A 13,996-nucleotide genomic window follows, 5' to 3' on the forward strand; every position below is an offset into this window, starting at 1 on the left:
AATGTCATGAGAACATGTAAACACTGAGACCACTCTGAGTTTCTTCAGTAAACACGCCAAGATAAATATGGAAATAATTTCTAATGCACCCTGCATGACATAATCTGAATGGTGACAGTCCAGAAGTATATGTTTGGTGACCAGCGGAGCAGTGGCATTAGAATGAAATTATTGATAAAACAGTCAAAAAAGTAATCTCTATCTGAACAAAAGTGGTCACCTCAGGTTCTGTGACAGTTGCCCAAGAAGGTTCAGGCACTGTAAGTGCTTTGGTATTTGAGACCAGCACTGTACTTGACCGTCAATATGTGCAGTGAAATGTTGTACAAGCCATGTTAAAACAAAGATTACGTGACGTTGAACTTCACTGTTCATGTCCAACAGCCTCATGGAGGACTCTAATCAGCATATTGCTATAAAGCAACAGTTTTTAACTCCTTCAAGAGGTTGTTGGCTGGGCTCTTAAGTGAATGAGTATTCAGAGCTGACTTCAGGCAGCCCACAGAGATTGTAGGCTGGCTCAGTGGGTTAATTTTGCATTGTCCCATTATGTCTGACACCAACAATGAACTTCCAATTATCATCAAGCAGGCTAAATGGAAAAGAAGAAGTGAAATGCGTGGATTATAATGAACATTTTACTTGATTTGTAGACAGAAAAATAAAGATTGAGATGCAGACAGGAGAGACTGAAGCACATTTTTAAAAAACTTTTTAATAAAATTTATAGAATCTTGCAAGGAATGATTATCCCAGGGCCAAAGAGTTTGTGAATAAATAATAATGGCTGCACAGCTTAAAATAGTTAGACAGCCTCAGAATACTTGTTTTATTAATGTGGAATTATATGATTTTACTAGTGCTATGGAGATCATATTCCAGCTATTCATCTATGGAAACAAAATAGATTGCTAGGCTCAATATACACATTCAATTTTTACTGTAAGAATGGTGCACAAGACATTTTCACTTGAAATCTCTCTTTTGGATTGATTGCATCCGCAGTGACTGCAACACCAGTTATGACTAACAACGACTTCTGTATTTCTGCAATGGACTCTATACACGTGGATGTTGCTGTGAGTTTCACACAGTAACGCCAGTAAGCTTTAACAGTTTCACTGACATTGCAACAACATTCTGTGTTACTCCCAAAGTAACATCCCAAAAATGGCTTTAAATCAGCAATTGGAATGGGAAAATTTACAGTCATCAGGGAAGTGATATTGAGCAAATTGTTGGAGCTGGAGGATGACAGGTCTCCAGGTCCATGTTGACTTTGTCACGGGCACCAAAAGAAGGTGGATATTGAGACAGTTGACATGATGTTTTTAATTTTCCAAAATACCCTAGAGTCAGGGAAGTGACAATTCAGAGAAAGAAATTATATTGGAAAGTGACAAATCAACCTTTATTCAAAAAGGGTGGAAGACGGAAAGCAGGAAACCACAGGCTAGTTAGCTTAACATCTGTTATTGGGAAAATTTTAGAAGCTATTATTAATGATGCTAGCAGGGAACTTAGAAAAAAAAATCAAGATAGTCAGCCAAAGTCAACATGAGTTTGTAAAAGGGAAATTATGATTGACCAATTTCTTGTCATTCTTTGAAGAGGTAACATTTGCTATGGATAAGGGGGAACAATGAGTGTATTATACTTAGATTTCCAGAAAGCTTTTGATAATGTGCTGCATAAAAGGTTATTGTAGAAAATAATAGCTCATGCCGCAGGACAGAAGATTGGTTGGCAAACAGGAAACAGAGAGTAGGTTTAAATAGGTCTTTGGTTGGCAAGATTTAACAATGGTGTGCACAGAGATTGGTGCTGGGGCCTCAACATTTAACAATTTTCAGACTTTCTTTCCTTACTTTTTAAGTCTGTTGTCTACAGCCTGCAATTCATGGTTCTTAATAGCTTCAACACTGAACTACTTACAAAACCTTCTAAAATAAGATTTTTCCAAGCAAATGGATAAAAATAGATCCAGGGAAGGGCAATTTACTTGGCCTGTTAACAAATCCTATTCTTCTGATATGTTAATGTGATATAGGTATACAAACACCTGAAGTGGCAGAATCAGAATCAGGTTTATCATCACTGACATATGTTGTGAAATTTGTTGTTTTGCGGCAGCAGTACAGTGCAAGACATAAAGACATAAAAATTACTATAAGTCACAAAAATAAATAAATAATGCAAAAGAGGAATAACAAGGTACTGTTCATAGACCATTCAGAAGTCTGATGGCGGAGGGGAAGAAGCTGTTGAGTGTGGGTCTTCAGGCTCCTGTACCTCCTCCCCGATGGTAGTTAAGTGAAGAGGACATATTCCCGGTGGTGAGGGACCGTAATGATGGATGCTGCCTTTTTGAGGCACCGCCTCTTGAAGAGGTCCTCAATGGTGGGGAGAGTTGTTCCCATGATGGAGCTGGCTGAGTCTATAACCCTCTGCAGCCTCTTTCGGTCCTGCACATTGGAGCTTCCATACCAGGCGGTGCTGCAACCAGTCAAAATGTTCTCCACCGTACATCTGTAGAAATTTGCAAGAGTCTTTGGTGACATACCAAATCTCCTCAAACTCCTAATGAAGTGGAGCCACTGGCATGCCTTCTTCGTGATTGCATCATTGTATTGGGCCCAGGATAGATCCCCTGAGATCTTGATGCCCAGGAACTTGAAGTTGCTCACCCTTTCCACCACTGACCCCTCAATGAAGACAGGTGTGTGTTCTCCCGACTTACCCTTCCTGAAGTCCACAATCAATTCCTTGGTCTTGGCAATTGGTTTACGTTTCTTGTTTTTTAGTAGTTCTCAATTATGTCAATGTGGAGGTTGTGATACCATCTAGTGGGAATTGTGTGACTATAAGTGCAATAATTTTGCCTTCTCTCCTTTGCAGCCCTTCCTGCCTCTTATAAATCTGCTTTGTTCACCGGACGTGAGAGCGTTTCTGTGCAGTGCCTTCGTGCCAGCCTGCACTGAAGAACATCAGATTATCCCACCTTGTCGAAAGCTTTGTGAGAAAGTTTTCCAGGACTGTGAAAAACTGATTGAGACATTTGGGATCACATGGCCGGAGGAACTGCAGTGTGATCGGTAGGAAGAGTTGCATTAGTACCTGACCTAAGTTATATGATGGATATCTCTCTCACTATTGAGGGGTGAAATGATGGATCTCTCTTTCATTATGGGGCTGTGTGGAATGATGCTTGGAAGTAAGTTTAGGCAAAAGCAAAACATAAAATTTACGAAATGCAAAGAAATATTGATGGAGGAAATACAAAAGAAATCCTGAAAGAAGGTTGTTGCTGAAACATTTCTCTTCTGCCTGTATGCACTGTTTGGTTTTATGGACTGGGGGTGCATTTTCTGTTTTGACTTTTAAATTTACATGTTTGATTTTAATTTTGTATACAGACGTGGTGCTCTGCTTGACTCTCAGCTGAGCTTCAAACCTTTTGTCCAGTGCATTCCAACAATGCCCACTTCTATCACTGAGACGTTCACCCCTGCTGCTGGAGAGACCACCATACACACTGCTGGAGAGACCACCAGTCCCCTTCAGGCTGGCTTCCTGAGCTCCAACCCAAACTCTCTCACTCATGCCCCAGGAATAACACTTGGCTCCTCTTGTCTATCTCTTTGTGTTCTCTGCCAACCTCCATTACTGCTTATCTGATGGATAACAATAAATCAGGTTGGGGAGTTCTGAAATCAAGAACTTCAGTAGATTTAGAGCATGGTATTTATGTGATGCCCTGAATCCTAGCCTTCAATTCCATAGCCCCTTTTATCTAGACCTCCAATCAGTCTCATTTTCCATTGAAACTTGAGCTGTGACCCTGCACTCTGGAACTGCCTTCCACACTTCAGGTTTTCCATAAAACCATAAGATATAGGAGCAGAATTGGACCATTTAGCCCATTGAGTTTGCTCTGCCATTCAATAATAGTTGATTTAGTTTTACAACCCCACTCTTCTGCCTTCTCCCCATAACCCTTAACCGCCTTACCAATCAAGAACCTATCAATCTCTGCCTTAAATACACCCAAGTTTTCCTTCATTTTTTTGCCATCAACAAAAGTTTTCTGAAGCATAAATGCCTAGAAATTTTATTGCATGGTGCTGTGTTTTTCAGTGTTGTGGGATTGAAAATTGATTTTTTCACCCCTCTGGGGTGGAGTGCAGTTGCAGCCATTTCCAGGTTATTATGCATCACTCTGGAAATTCAGCCAGCTTCTTTTGATTGTGAGTCACCCTTGAGCAACGAGGCAATTTTGATATTGGGGAGAATGGAATGATATCATTGCCTGTGCAAGGCTTTTTGAAGAGTGTAATAGGTGGCAGATTGAAACTTTGTGACTGAAGTTTGCATGGGTGAGGGGGAGATCAATGAAATAGTCATTGCTATGTTCACCTAACACACCTTTTTGGGTGCACATGAATCTTTAAGCCAAAACACATAATCTTTCCATGTTTAATTTGGGAAATATTGTGATGGGATTGATGGGATAGAACTCAGCCTTGTGCTCACATTATAGACTTGAAACAGCTATGTTTTAGGTGTTGCTGTGGTAGTGACTAAGAAATGTTTTGTTCTGTCAAGGAGTAGGGAGACCTGGCTTCATCCCATTTAGTTTTGTGATCAGTGTTTCTGTCCGAAGAAATTTCAGTGAATCAATTGAACAACAGAAGATAAAATTACTCCATTTGGGGCACTGGATAAGAGCAGGAACCAGAAGTAGAATTTGGGTAGCAACTTGGTTCTTTTTCTCAGCAAGAATCTTGAATATAATTTTAAAAAATGAATACCAAAAGTGGAAGTGCTTGAAAATCATGTTGGTGTTTGATAAATTAGGCATAATTTGAAGTTAAAACTGATTTTTAAGAGAAGTTTGTGTGAATTTTTATTTCAAGGTTAGAAGATTGTATTGATGGCCAACACTCTTCAGCAGTCGCTTCAACTTCAAGATCAGCCACAGAGAAGACTTCACAAATGGTAGTGAAGGACTATGGATTTTGGTGTCCACGACCTTTGAAAAACCCGACTGGGCACGGTAGTTCATTTCTTGGTGTAGGTGACTGTTTGCCACCATGTCCTAACATGTACTTCAAAGAAGATGAACTGAATTTTGCCAAATATTTTATTGGAGTTGTTTCCATATTTTGTCTGTGTTCAACTCTCTTTACATTCTTGACTTTTCTTATTGATGTTAGAAGATTTCGTTACCCTGAGCGACCTATCATTTTCTATGCAGTATGTTACAGCATGGTATCTCTGATGTACTTTGTTGGTTTTGTTGCTGGTAATAACATAGTCTGCAATAAGGCAGATGAGAAATTGGGTACCATGGAAACAGTTGTCATAGGTGCACAGAGCAAAGGATGCACAATCCTTTTTATGTTGTTGTATTTCTTTACCATGTCAGGAACTGTTTGGTGGGTAATTCTGACCATAACCTGGTTCCTGGCAGCAGGACTGAAATGGAGTTGTGAAGCTATTGAACAGAAAGCATTGTGGTACCATTCTGTTGCCTGGGGAATGCCTGGGATATTCACAATAATGCTGCTTGCCTTGAACAAAGTTGAAGGTGACAATATCAGTGGGGTATGCTTTGTTGGACTGTATGACTTGAGTGCTTTGCGTTATTTTATCCTGACACCATTGTGCCTCTGTGTGGTGGTGGGATTGTCCCTCCTTTTGGCAGGAATTATATCCTTGAATCACGTAAGGCAGGTGATCCAACATGATGGAAGAAATCAGGAGAAGCTCAAGAAATTCATGATTCGAATTGGAGTTTTTAGTGGGCTATACTTGGTGCCATTGGTAGCGCTCCTGGGATGTTATATTTATGAGCAAGCTCTTCGGACAACCTGGGAAACGACGTGGGTTCATGATTACTGTCAAGATTATCCCATTCCGTGTCCCAATCAGGTATGTCTAAAAGCCTATATTTTAGAATTCTTTGTCAGTATTTTAAATGTTCATCATATGGCACTGTGAACTATTAATGCTCAGACATTATATAGTGTTTACCATGAGCAGAGAGAATTGAGGCTTCCATTTCTGAGGTAAGTGTTTTGAAGTGGTAATGAGTTGAGCAGTAACTAATAGAATGGTCATAGTTGTGATTTTCTGTGACCAGTTGTTTAAACAAATCCATTAGCAATTTTATCGACCTTTAGTTTTGAATAAATAATGTAAATGATGCAAAGTAGACTAAAAGGGGCTACAGTCGAATTGCCATTTGTGATCATTAATTAGATCCTGAGCTCCCGAATGCAATCTCATCAAGACTTCAGTAAACCTGTATAGTGGGCTAGATGGTGGCTGAAGAGATTGTGGAGGCATTAGTCGTGATCTTTCAAGAATCACTAGATTCAGGAATGGTTCCGGAGAACTGGAACATCGTAAATGTCAGTCCACTCTTTAAGAAGGGAGGGAGGCTAAAGATAGGAAATTATAGGCCAGTTAGCCTGACTTCAGTGGTTGGTAAGATGTTAGAGTCCATTACTAAGGATGAGGTTTCAGAGTACTTGGAAGCACTTGGTAAAATAGGCCGAAGTCAGCATGGTTTCCTGAAGGGGAGATCTTGCCTGACAAATCTGTTGGAATTTTTTGGGGAAGTAACAAGCAGGATAGACAAAAGAGAGTCAATGGATGTTGTTTACTTGGATTTTCAGAAGGCCTTTGACAAGGTGCTGCACATGAGGCTGCTAAACAAAATAGGATCCTGTGGTATTACAGGAGAGGTACTAGCATGGATCGAAGATTGGCTGACTGGCAAAGAGAGGGAATAAAAGGGGCCTTTTCTGGTTGGCTGTGGTGACTAGAGGTGTTCTGCAGGGGTCAGTGTTGGGTCTGCTACTTTTCAAGTTATATGTTAATAATCTGGATGATGGAATTGATGGCTTTGTGGTTAAGTTTGCAGATGATACAAAGATAGGTGGAGGGGCAGGTAGTGTTGAGGAAGCAGGGAGTCTGCAGAAGGACTTGGACAGGTTGAGAGAATGGGCAAAGAAGTGGCAGATGGAATATAGCATAGGGAAGTGTAAGGTCATGCACTCTGGTAGAAGGAATAAAGGCATAATATTTTCTAAACGGGGAGCAAATTCAGAAATCAGAAGTGCAAAGGGACTCAAGAATCCTAGTGTAGGATTCCCGAAAGGTTAACTTGCAAGTTGAGTTGGTAGTAAAGAAGGCAAATGCAATGTTAGCATTCATTTCGAGAGGACTAGAATATAAAAGCAAGGGTGTAATGCTGAGGCTTTATAAGGCACTGGTCAGACCACATTTGGAGTATTGTGAGCAGTTTTGGGCCCCATATCTAAGGAAGGATGTGCTGGCATTGCAGAGGGTCCAGAGGAAGTTTACAAGAATGATCCCAGGAATGAAGGGTTAATATATGAGGCACGTTTGATGGCTCTGGGCCTGTACTCGCTGGAGTTTAGAAGGATGAGGGGGGATCCCATTGAAACCTACTGAATATTGAAAGGCATGGACAGTGGACACAGAGAGGATGTTTCCAGTAGTGGGAGAGCCTAGGACCAGAGGGCACAGCCTCAGAACAGAAGGGCGTCCCTTTAGAACAGAAATGAGGAGGAATTTCTTCAGCCAGAGGGTGGTGAATTTGTGGAACTCATTGCCACAGATGGCTGTGGAGGCCAGGTCATTGGGTATATTTAAAGCGGCGGTTGATAGGTTCTTGATTAGTAAGGTCATCAAAGGTTACGGAGAGAAGGCAGGAGAATGGGGTTGAGAGGGAAAAATAAATCAGCCATGATCGAATGGTCTAATTCTGTTCCTATGTCTTATTGTCTATAATGAAGTATATTTGTTTTACTTTTTCTTCAATTGTTTAAAAACTGTTGCCAAAGACATCTCTGGTTTACAATTTTGTGCAATTGTGCAATATAGACATTTACAAAAAAATATAGTTATGTTCAGCATAGTTTATTAAATGCAATTTTTAGAAAGGGAATGCATCATGTGCTGAATATTACGTTAAAGTAATTACAACAAGCAGTAGTTTACAAGTTGATCCTGTTTAATTACAAAGAATTCTACTTTTTATCTCCCCATGCTTTTGAAGCAGTGGAAGCTCAATTAGCATTTGCAAGTCTTTTAATTATACCATTGCTGTTTTAATTGTATAAATTCAATAATTATCTTCATGTGCTCAGTCTCCTTTAAGCTTTGTCGGTCTGAAACGTGAAGATATAACCATCCCGATAAAGTTTAAGACAGAGGAATCATGTGATGTACTAATCTAATAACACCAGAAAATTCTTACATTGAGTATGGTCTGTCTGAATTAACAAATCAGGGCTGGGACATTGGGTGTGTTAAAAGTGGCCTCAAAGTTCTTGGGGGAAGGAAGGGGAGACAACTGAAGAAGAAATGATCAACACTGGGCCAGAGTCAAGAGGTGAAAAGTCTGCAGGGGTGGCTGACGGGTTGACATTGGATAAATCATGTTGGAGCCAGCTCGCCACCCACATTTACCTGGTGAGACGGGGGGGGGGGGTGCAATTAATCTACATCTAGGAGTTGTTTGGCAAGCCTTTGATAGGAAACTAGGGATGGGAGCTTTGTCTCTTATCGAAACCCATGAGGTTATATCAGCTTTTCGATGTCTCTTATATTCAGAAGATCAAAAACAATAAAGTCACTGTAAACAATTTTAATGTTATTTTAAAAAAGCTAAAATATGATTAAAAACACATTTAAACTCTAAGAAATAGTTAATCATAACAAAATAAGTAAAATATAAACTTTTCTCTCTGAATTTCCCAGCCCAGAATGTGGGGACTCCAGTCCTACACCAGGTCTGACTGTCGGTGTGGGATGGAAAGCTGGATTCCCAAGAATAACACTGGGTATCTCAGTAGGATAGTAATCCACTGTGGGACTCCATGTAGAGCCCTGCCACGTAGTGAACTGACAGAGGTGCTGTCGCAGACTTACTCGCTTGGAAGCTATTGAACACCAGCTTTGGAAAAGCTAGCACAGTTTGGGCCACTGGGCAGAGGGTGAAGATCTCCAGAACTCAATTGACCCATCAAAAAAATGGCTACAACACTCGGCGTGCAGGATGGCTGCAAGGCAACTGCACTTGTGCACTGTAACCAGTTCCGCTGGACCTTGTCCAGCAAACTGTAAAACATCTACTAGATCACCTACATCTGTTTGAGTTGATTCTTTCAGGAAGAAGAGAGGGAGGAAAAAACTAAGGGTGCATGAGCTCACTCTTATGTGTGACAGTTTCATTACTGTAACTAGGTGATTCTTGTTTTGCTCTTTACAGTTCCTACATTCAGCTGTTTGACATTTTATCAACATTTTTGTTTGCCTCTGTCATGAACACTGGAATATGCAGGAAGAGAAGTGGGGTATTCATCAGTCACATTACCATGGACAGAAGCATCAGCAATTGCAAATTATGTAGCACTTTTAACAAAGTATTGCCGTAGAGAAAAGGCACCATCAGCTGGTTATGGCATTTCTCTGAGCTTCTGTCAAAATTAGGGCATGAGATTGGAAGAACCTTTGCAAGAATTTTAGTTGTGGTTATCTGCAGGCAGTATAGGAAGCTTAATTGTGTCATTATAATATTGCTCAAGTGGATTCTCCTTACTAATGAATTGTAGTCTTCCACCCTGGTTAAAACTTGGATGATTTTGTTTTCTTATAATAATTTATGCTGTGGTGGTATTGAATTTTAATTAAAACTGGCAATGCTTACTCATCTTCCTGTGGTATATTTTGATGTAGTAATTTTTTTGTGTGTTTTTATTCAGGTTGAAACTCTGACTAGACCTGACTTGTCTCTTTTTATGATGAAATACCTGATGACTCTAATTGTCGGTATACCAGCAGTTTTCTGGGTTGGCAGTAGGAAGACCTGTTCTGAATGGGCCAATTTCTTTCAGAGCGCTCGCAAGCGAGAGTAAGACCACCTCTTAATCTTTTAGTGAAGTGTGCTAACTATATATGGGGAAGGTAGTAGAATAAGTCGGGTGGTGTTTGTAGGGGTTGGGATGATTGCTGGGTGGAAGTGTGGTGGTGGACATTTAGAGCAGCAGTGGAAGGGCTCAATGCACGCCCCTAGATGCTGTGTTCACCCATCAGAGCTATTGAAGGAAAACAAGGTGCTTCTCCATATCTCATGGCTACTTTTCAATTTCAAATCACCAGTGCTTTTGGCCTTTTGCAATATTTTGGCTTACAAACTTAATTTTGTAACAATAAAAGAGTTAAATGACGTCTTTTCATTCTGCCTCTTAGCAACATTTCATTGTCATTGTCTCTGCGAAGGCACACATATGAGTAGATTTATTAAATTCATTTTCACAGCATGACATGCGAGGTTTGGATTATGATCTTGGGACTGCTAGTACAGCAGCGTAATCACCACACTTACATCAAATCCCGAAGGATTAATTCTGTTGAAGCATTGTCCATTTTGATGATTGATGCTTATTTTCTGAATGTTCTCATCGTTCTGTCTCCTTAGCCCAATAACTGAAAGTCGCAGAGTGCTGCAGGAGTCCTGTGAATTTTTCCTAAAGCACAATTCCAAAGTACAGCACAAGAAGAAACACAAGTCAAGTTCCCATAAACTCAGGGTAATCTCTAAATCCATGGGGACGTCCACCATGGGTGTGGCAGGTCATGGGACGTCCTTGCCTGCAGCCAGTCCAGGGACACTTTCAGAAGCTAAACCTTTCCTTGAAATCAATGAGCATGATACTCTCCTGCCTGAAATGCCTTCTACATTGAACGTCTCCACTGGGGAACAAGCTTCTATCAGTTTATTGGGCCAAGCAATGTCTGCTGACTTGCCAGAGAAAAGAAGTAAAGAGGGCAACAGTTCTGGTGGACTAAGCATCCAGTCTGAAGGCTTGCAGCGTGTCCCAGATGGAAGGTGAGGGACAGCTGATTCGCTGTGTAATTTAATGATTGCATCTGAAGTAAATAAATGCAGTGGACTTCACTCTTAATCAACAGTATTGTAAGCATTCAGGTTTGGGGATCAGATCTTACCTTCCAAAGTCGTGAAATAATTTTGAAATGATTGGTTTGTTGTTTGATACAGAAATGAATTGTTATTTAAAGATGTTTCAAACTGAACTGTCTCGCTGCCAGCCTGAATACTCTTGCTTCTGGACTGGACTGTCACTGCCAGACTGGATTATCTCACTGCCGGACTGGACTTCCCACTCAACAAAACATGGAGGAACACAGCGGGTCAAGCAGTCCTGATGCAGGGTCTCGATCTGAAACATCGACCATTCCTTTCCCTCCACAGTTGCTGTTTGACCCACTGAGTTCCTCCAACTCTTTGTTTTTTTTTACTCCAGCTTCCAATATCTGCAGTCTCTTGTGTCTTCCTGGACTATCTCACTGCCAGACTGGACTATCTCACTGCCAACGAAACCAAACTTCTGGGGGAGCTCGGCAGGTCAGGCAGCATCTGTAGAGGGAAATGATCAGTCGGCATTTCGCGTCAAGACCCTTCATCTGGAAATAGCGACAGAGGCTGGGAGGCGATTGGTGGAGGCATCAAGGGGCTGCAGATGATGGAAACTGATAGGAAAAGAAGGTAGAGCATGGAACCAAATAAGGGAGGAGGGATGGGCAAATGGGAACAGCGAGGGGAGAGGACCCAGTGGGAGGAGTGTGGGGGAGGGGAAAGAAACTGGGTGATAGGAAGGTGGGAGTTGGAAAGAAGGGAGTGTGTGAGAGGACATGGGTATATCAGAAAGGAGAAAAAAGACACAGGAAGAGCAGGTTACCTGAAACTAGAGAATTCAGTGTTTATGCTGTTGAGTTGTAGACCACCCAGGCATAGACTGCCCAGGCAGAATATGAGATACCGTTCCACTAGCTTTAGTTTGGCCTCATTCTGGCAGCGGAGGAGGCCGAGGACAGACATGTCAATGTGGGAACAGGGAGGGAAATTTAAACATCTCCCAAAAGGGAGCTCCAGATGGCCACGGCAGACAGGGCGCAGGTGCCTGGTGAAGTGGTCACCTAGTCTCTGTTCGGTCTCTCTGATGCAGAGGAGGCCACATCGGGAGCAACAGGTGAAATAAACAAGGTTGGAGGAGGTGCATTGAAAGGGCTGTTTCGGGCCCTGGACGGTGGTGAGGGGGAGATGTAGGGACAAGTGTTGCACCTCCTACGGTTACTGGGGAAGGTGCCTGGAGAGGGGGAGGGATGGGTTGGGAGGGATGAGTGGACCAGGGAGTCATGGAGAGAGTGGTCCCTGTGGAAAGCAGGAAGAGGTGGGGAGGGGAAGATGTGACAGGTGTGAGATTACGTTGTAGCTGGTGGAAGTGTCGAAGAATGATGTGCTTGATGCAGAGGCTGGTGGAGTGAAAGGTAGGGACCAAGGGAATTTTACCCCTATTCTGTCTTGGAGGAAGTTGGGTGACAGCAGAAGTGCAGGAAATGGAGGAGATATGGGTGAAGGCTCCATCTATCGCAGTAGGGGGAATCCCCCTTCCCTGAGAAAGGAGAATATCTTAGATATCCTTCAGTGGAAGGCCTCAGCTCAAGAACAGACACGACGGAGTTGGAGAAACTGAGAAAAGGGAATGGTGTCCTTGCAAGTGACAGGGTGAGAGGAGGTGTAGTCAAGGTAGCTGTGGGAGTCAGTGGTAAATGTCAATGGATAGTTTGCCTCCTGAGATGGAGACACAGAGACCAGAAAAGGGGAGAGAGGTGTCAGAAATGGTCCAAGAGAACCTGAGGGCGGGGTGGAAGTTGGTAGCAAAGTTGATGAGATTGACAAGTTCCATATGGGTGCAGGAAGCAGCACCAATGCAGTCGTCAGTGTAGCGGACGAAGAGTTGGGGAGTGGTGCCAGAGTAGGTTTGGATCATGGATCGCTCCATGTAGCCAACAAAAAGACACACATAGCGGGGGCTCATCTGAATGCCTATGGCTACACCTTCAATTTGGAGAAAGTGGGAAGAGTCAGAGGAGAAGTTGTTCGGGGTAAACACAAGTTCTGCCAGGCGGAGGAGGATATTAGTGGAGGGGAACTGGTTGGATCAATGTTCCAGGAAGAACAGAGAGCCTTAAGGCCTTCCTGATGAGGAATGGAAGTGTATAGGGACTGGATTTCCATGGTGAAGATGAAGCGGTGGAGGCCAGGGAATTGGAAGTTCTAAAAATGGTGGAGAGCATGTGAGGTATCACAGATGTAAGTCGGAAAGGACTGAACAAGGGGGAATAAGATAGAGTCAAGGCGCGGAGATAAGTTTGTGGGGGGGCAGGCAGAGCCAATGGGCCTACCAGCGCTGTCCTGTTTGTGAATCTTGGGTAAGAGGTAGAAATGGGCAGTACAGGGGATCTATCAGGTTGGAGGCTGTGGAGTGGAGGTCTCCTGAAGTGATGAGATCTGTGATGGTATGGGAGACATTGGCCTGATGATCAATGGAATTGGAATTAGTTTATTATTGTCACTTGTACCAAGGTACAGTGAAAAACTTGTCTTGCATACCGTTTGTACAGATCAATTCATTGCACAGTACATTGAGGTAGTACAACATAAAACAATACAGAACGCAGAGTAAAGTGTCACAGCTACAGAGGAAGTGCAGTGCAGGTAGACAATAAGGTGCAAGGTCATGACAAGGTAGATTGTGAGGTCAAAAGTCCATTTTATTGTACTAGGGAACCATTTAATAATCTTATAACGGCGGGGTAGAAGCTGTCCTTGAGTATGGTGGTACGTGCTTTCAGGCTTTTGTATCTTCTGCCTGATGGGGGAAGGGAGAAGAGAGAATGTCCCGGATGGGAGGGGTCTTTGATTATGCCAGCTGTTTTACAGGTCAATCCGCCAGACTATCACGGTTGCTGCTAGACTGGACTACCTTGTTGCTGGATTGAACTGCCTTGCCAGACTGGACTGTCTTGCTGCTGGACTGAGCTGCTTCTCTGCCTCAATTTCTCTATGTTTGCTGTTTCTCTGGATCAATTCCAC

At 42.4% G+C, this 13,996-nt stretch overlaps 1 protein-coding gene across 1 annotated transcript in view; it reads left to right on the forward strand.

Annotated features, from left to right (window-relative positions):
- Positions 1–13,996, forward strand: part of LOC127574179 (frizzled-6-like) — a 53,050-nt gene that overhangs the window by 32,286 nt on the left and 6,768 nt on the right. Inside the window, exons 3-6 of the mRNA XM_052022960.1 lie at positions 2,899–3,095; positions 4,917–5,934; positions 9,801–9,949; positions 10,517–10,927. Of these exons, the coding sequence (XP_051878920.1) occupies positions 2,899–3,095; positions 4,917–5,934; positions 9,801–9,949; positions 10,517–10,927 (1,775 nt within the window). The remainder of the gene's footprint in view (positions 1–2,898; positions 3,096–4,916; positions 5,935–9,800; positions 9,950–10,516; positions 10,928–13,996) is intronic.

The sequence above is a fragment of the Pristis pectinata genome, chromosome 9, assembly GCF_009764475.1.
Source record: "Pristis pectinata isolate sPriPec2 chromosome 9, sPriPec2.1.pri, whole genome shotgun sequence".
In the NCBI taxonomy this organism is placed as follows: domain Eukaryota; kingdom Metazoa; phylum Chordata; class Chondrichthyes; order Rhinopristiformes; family Pristidae; genus Pristis; species Pristis pectinata.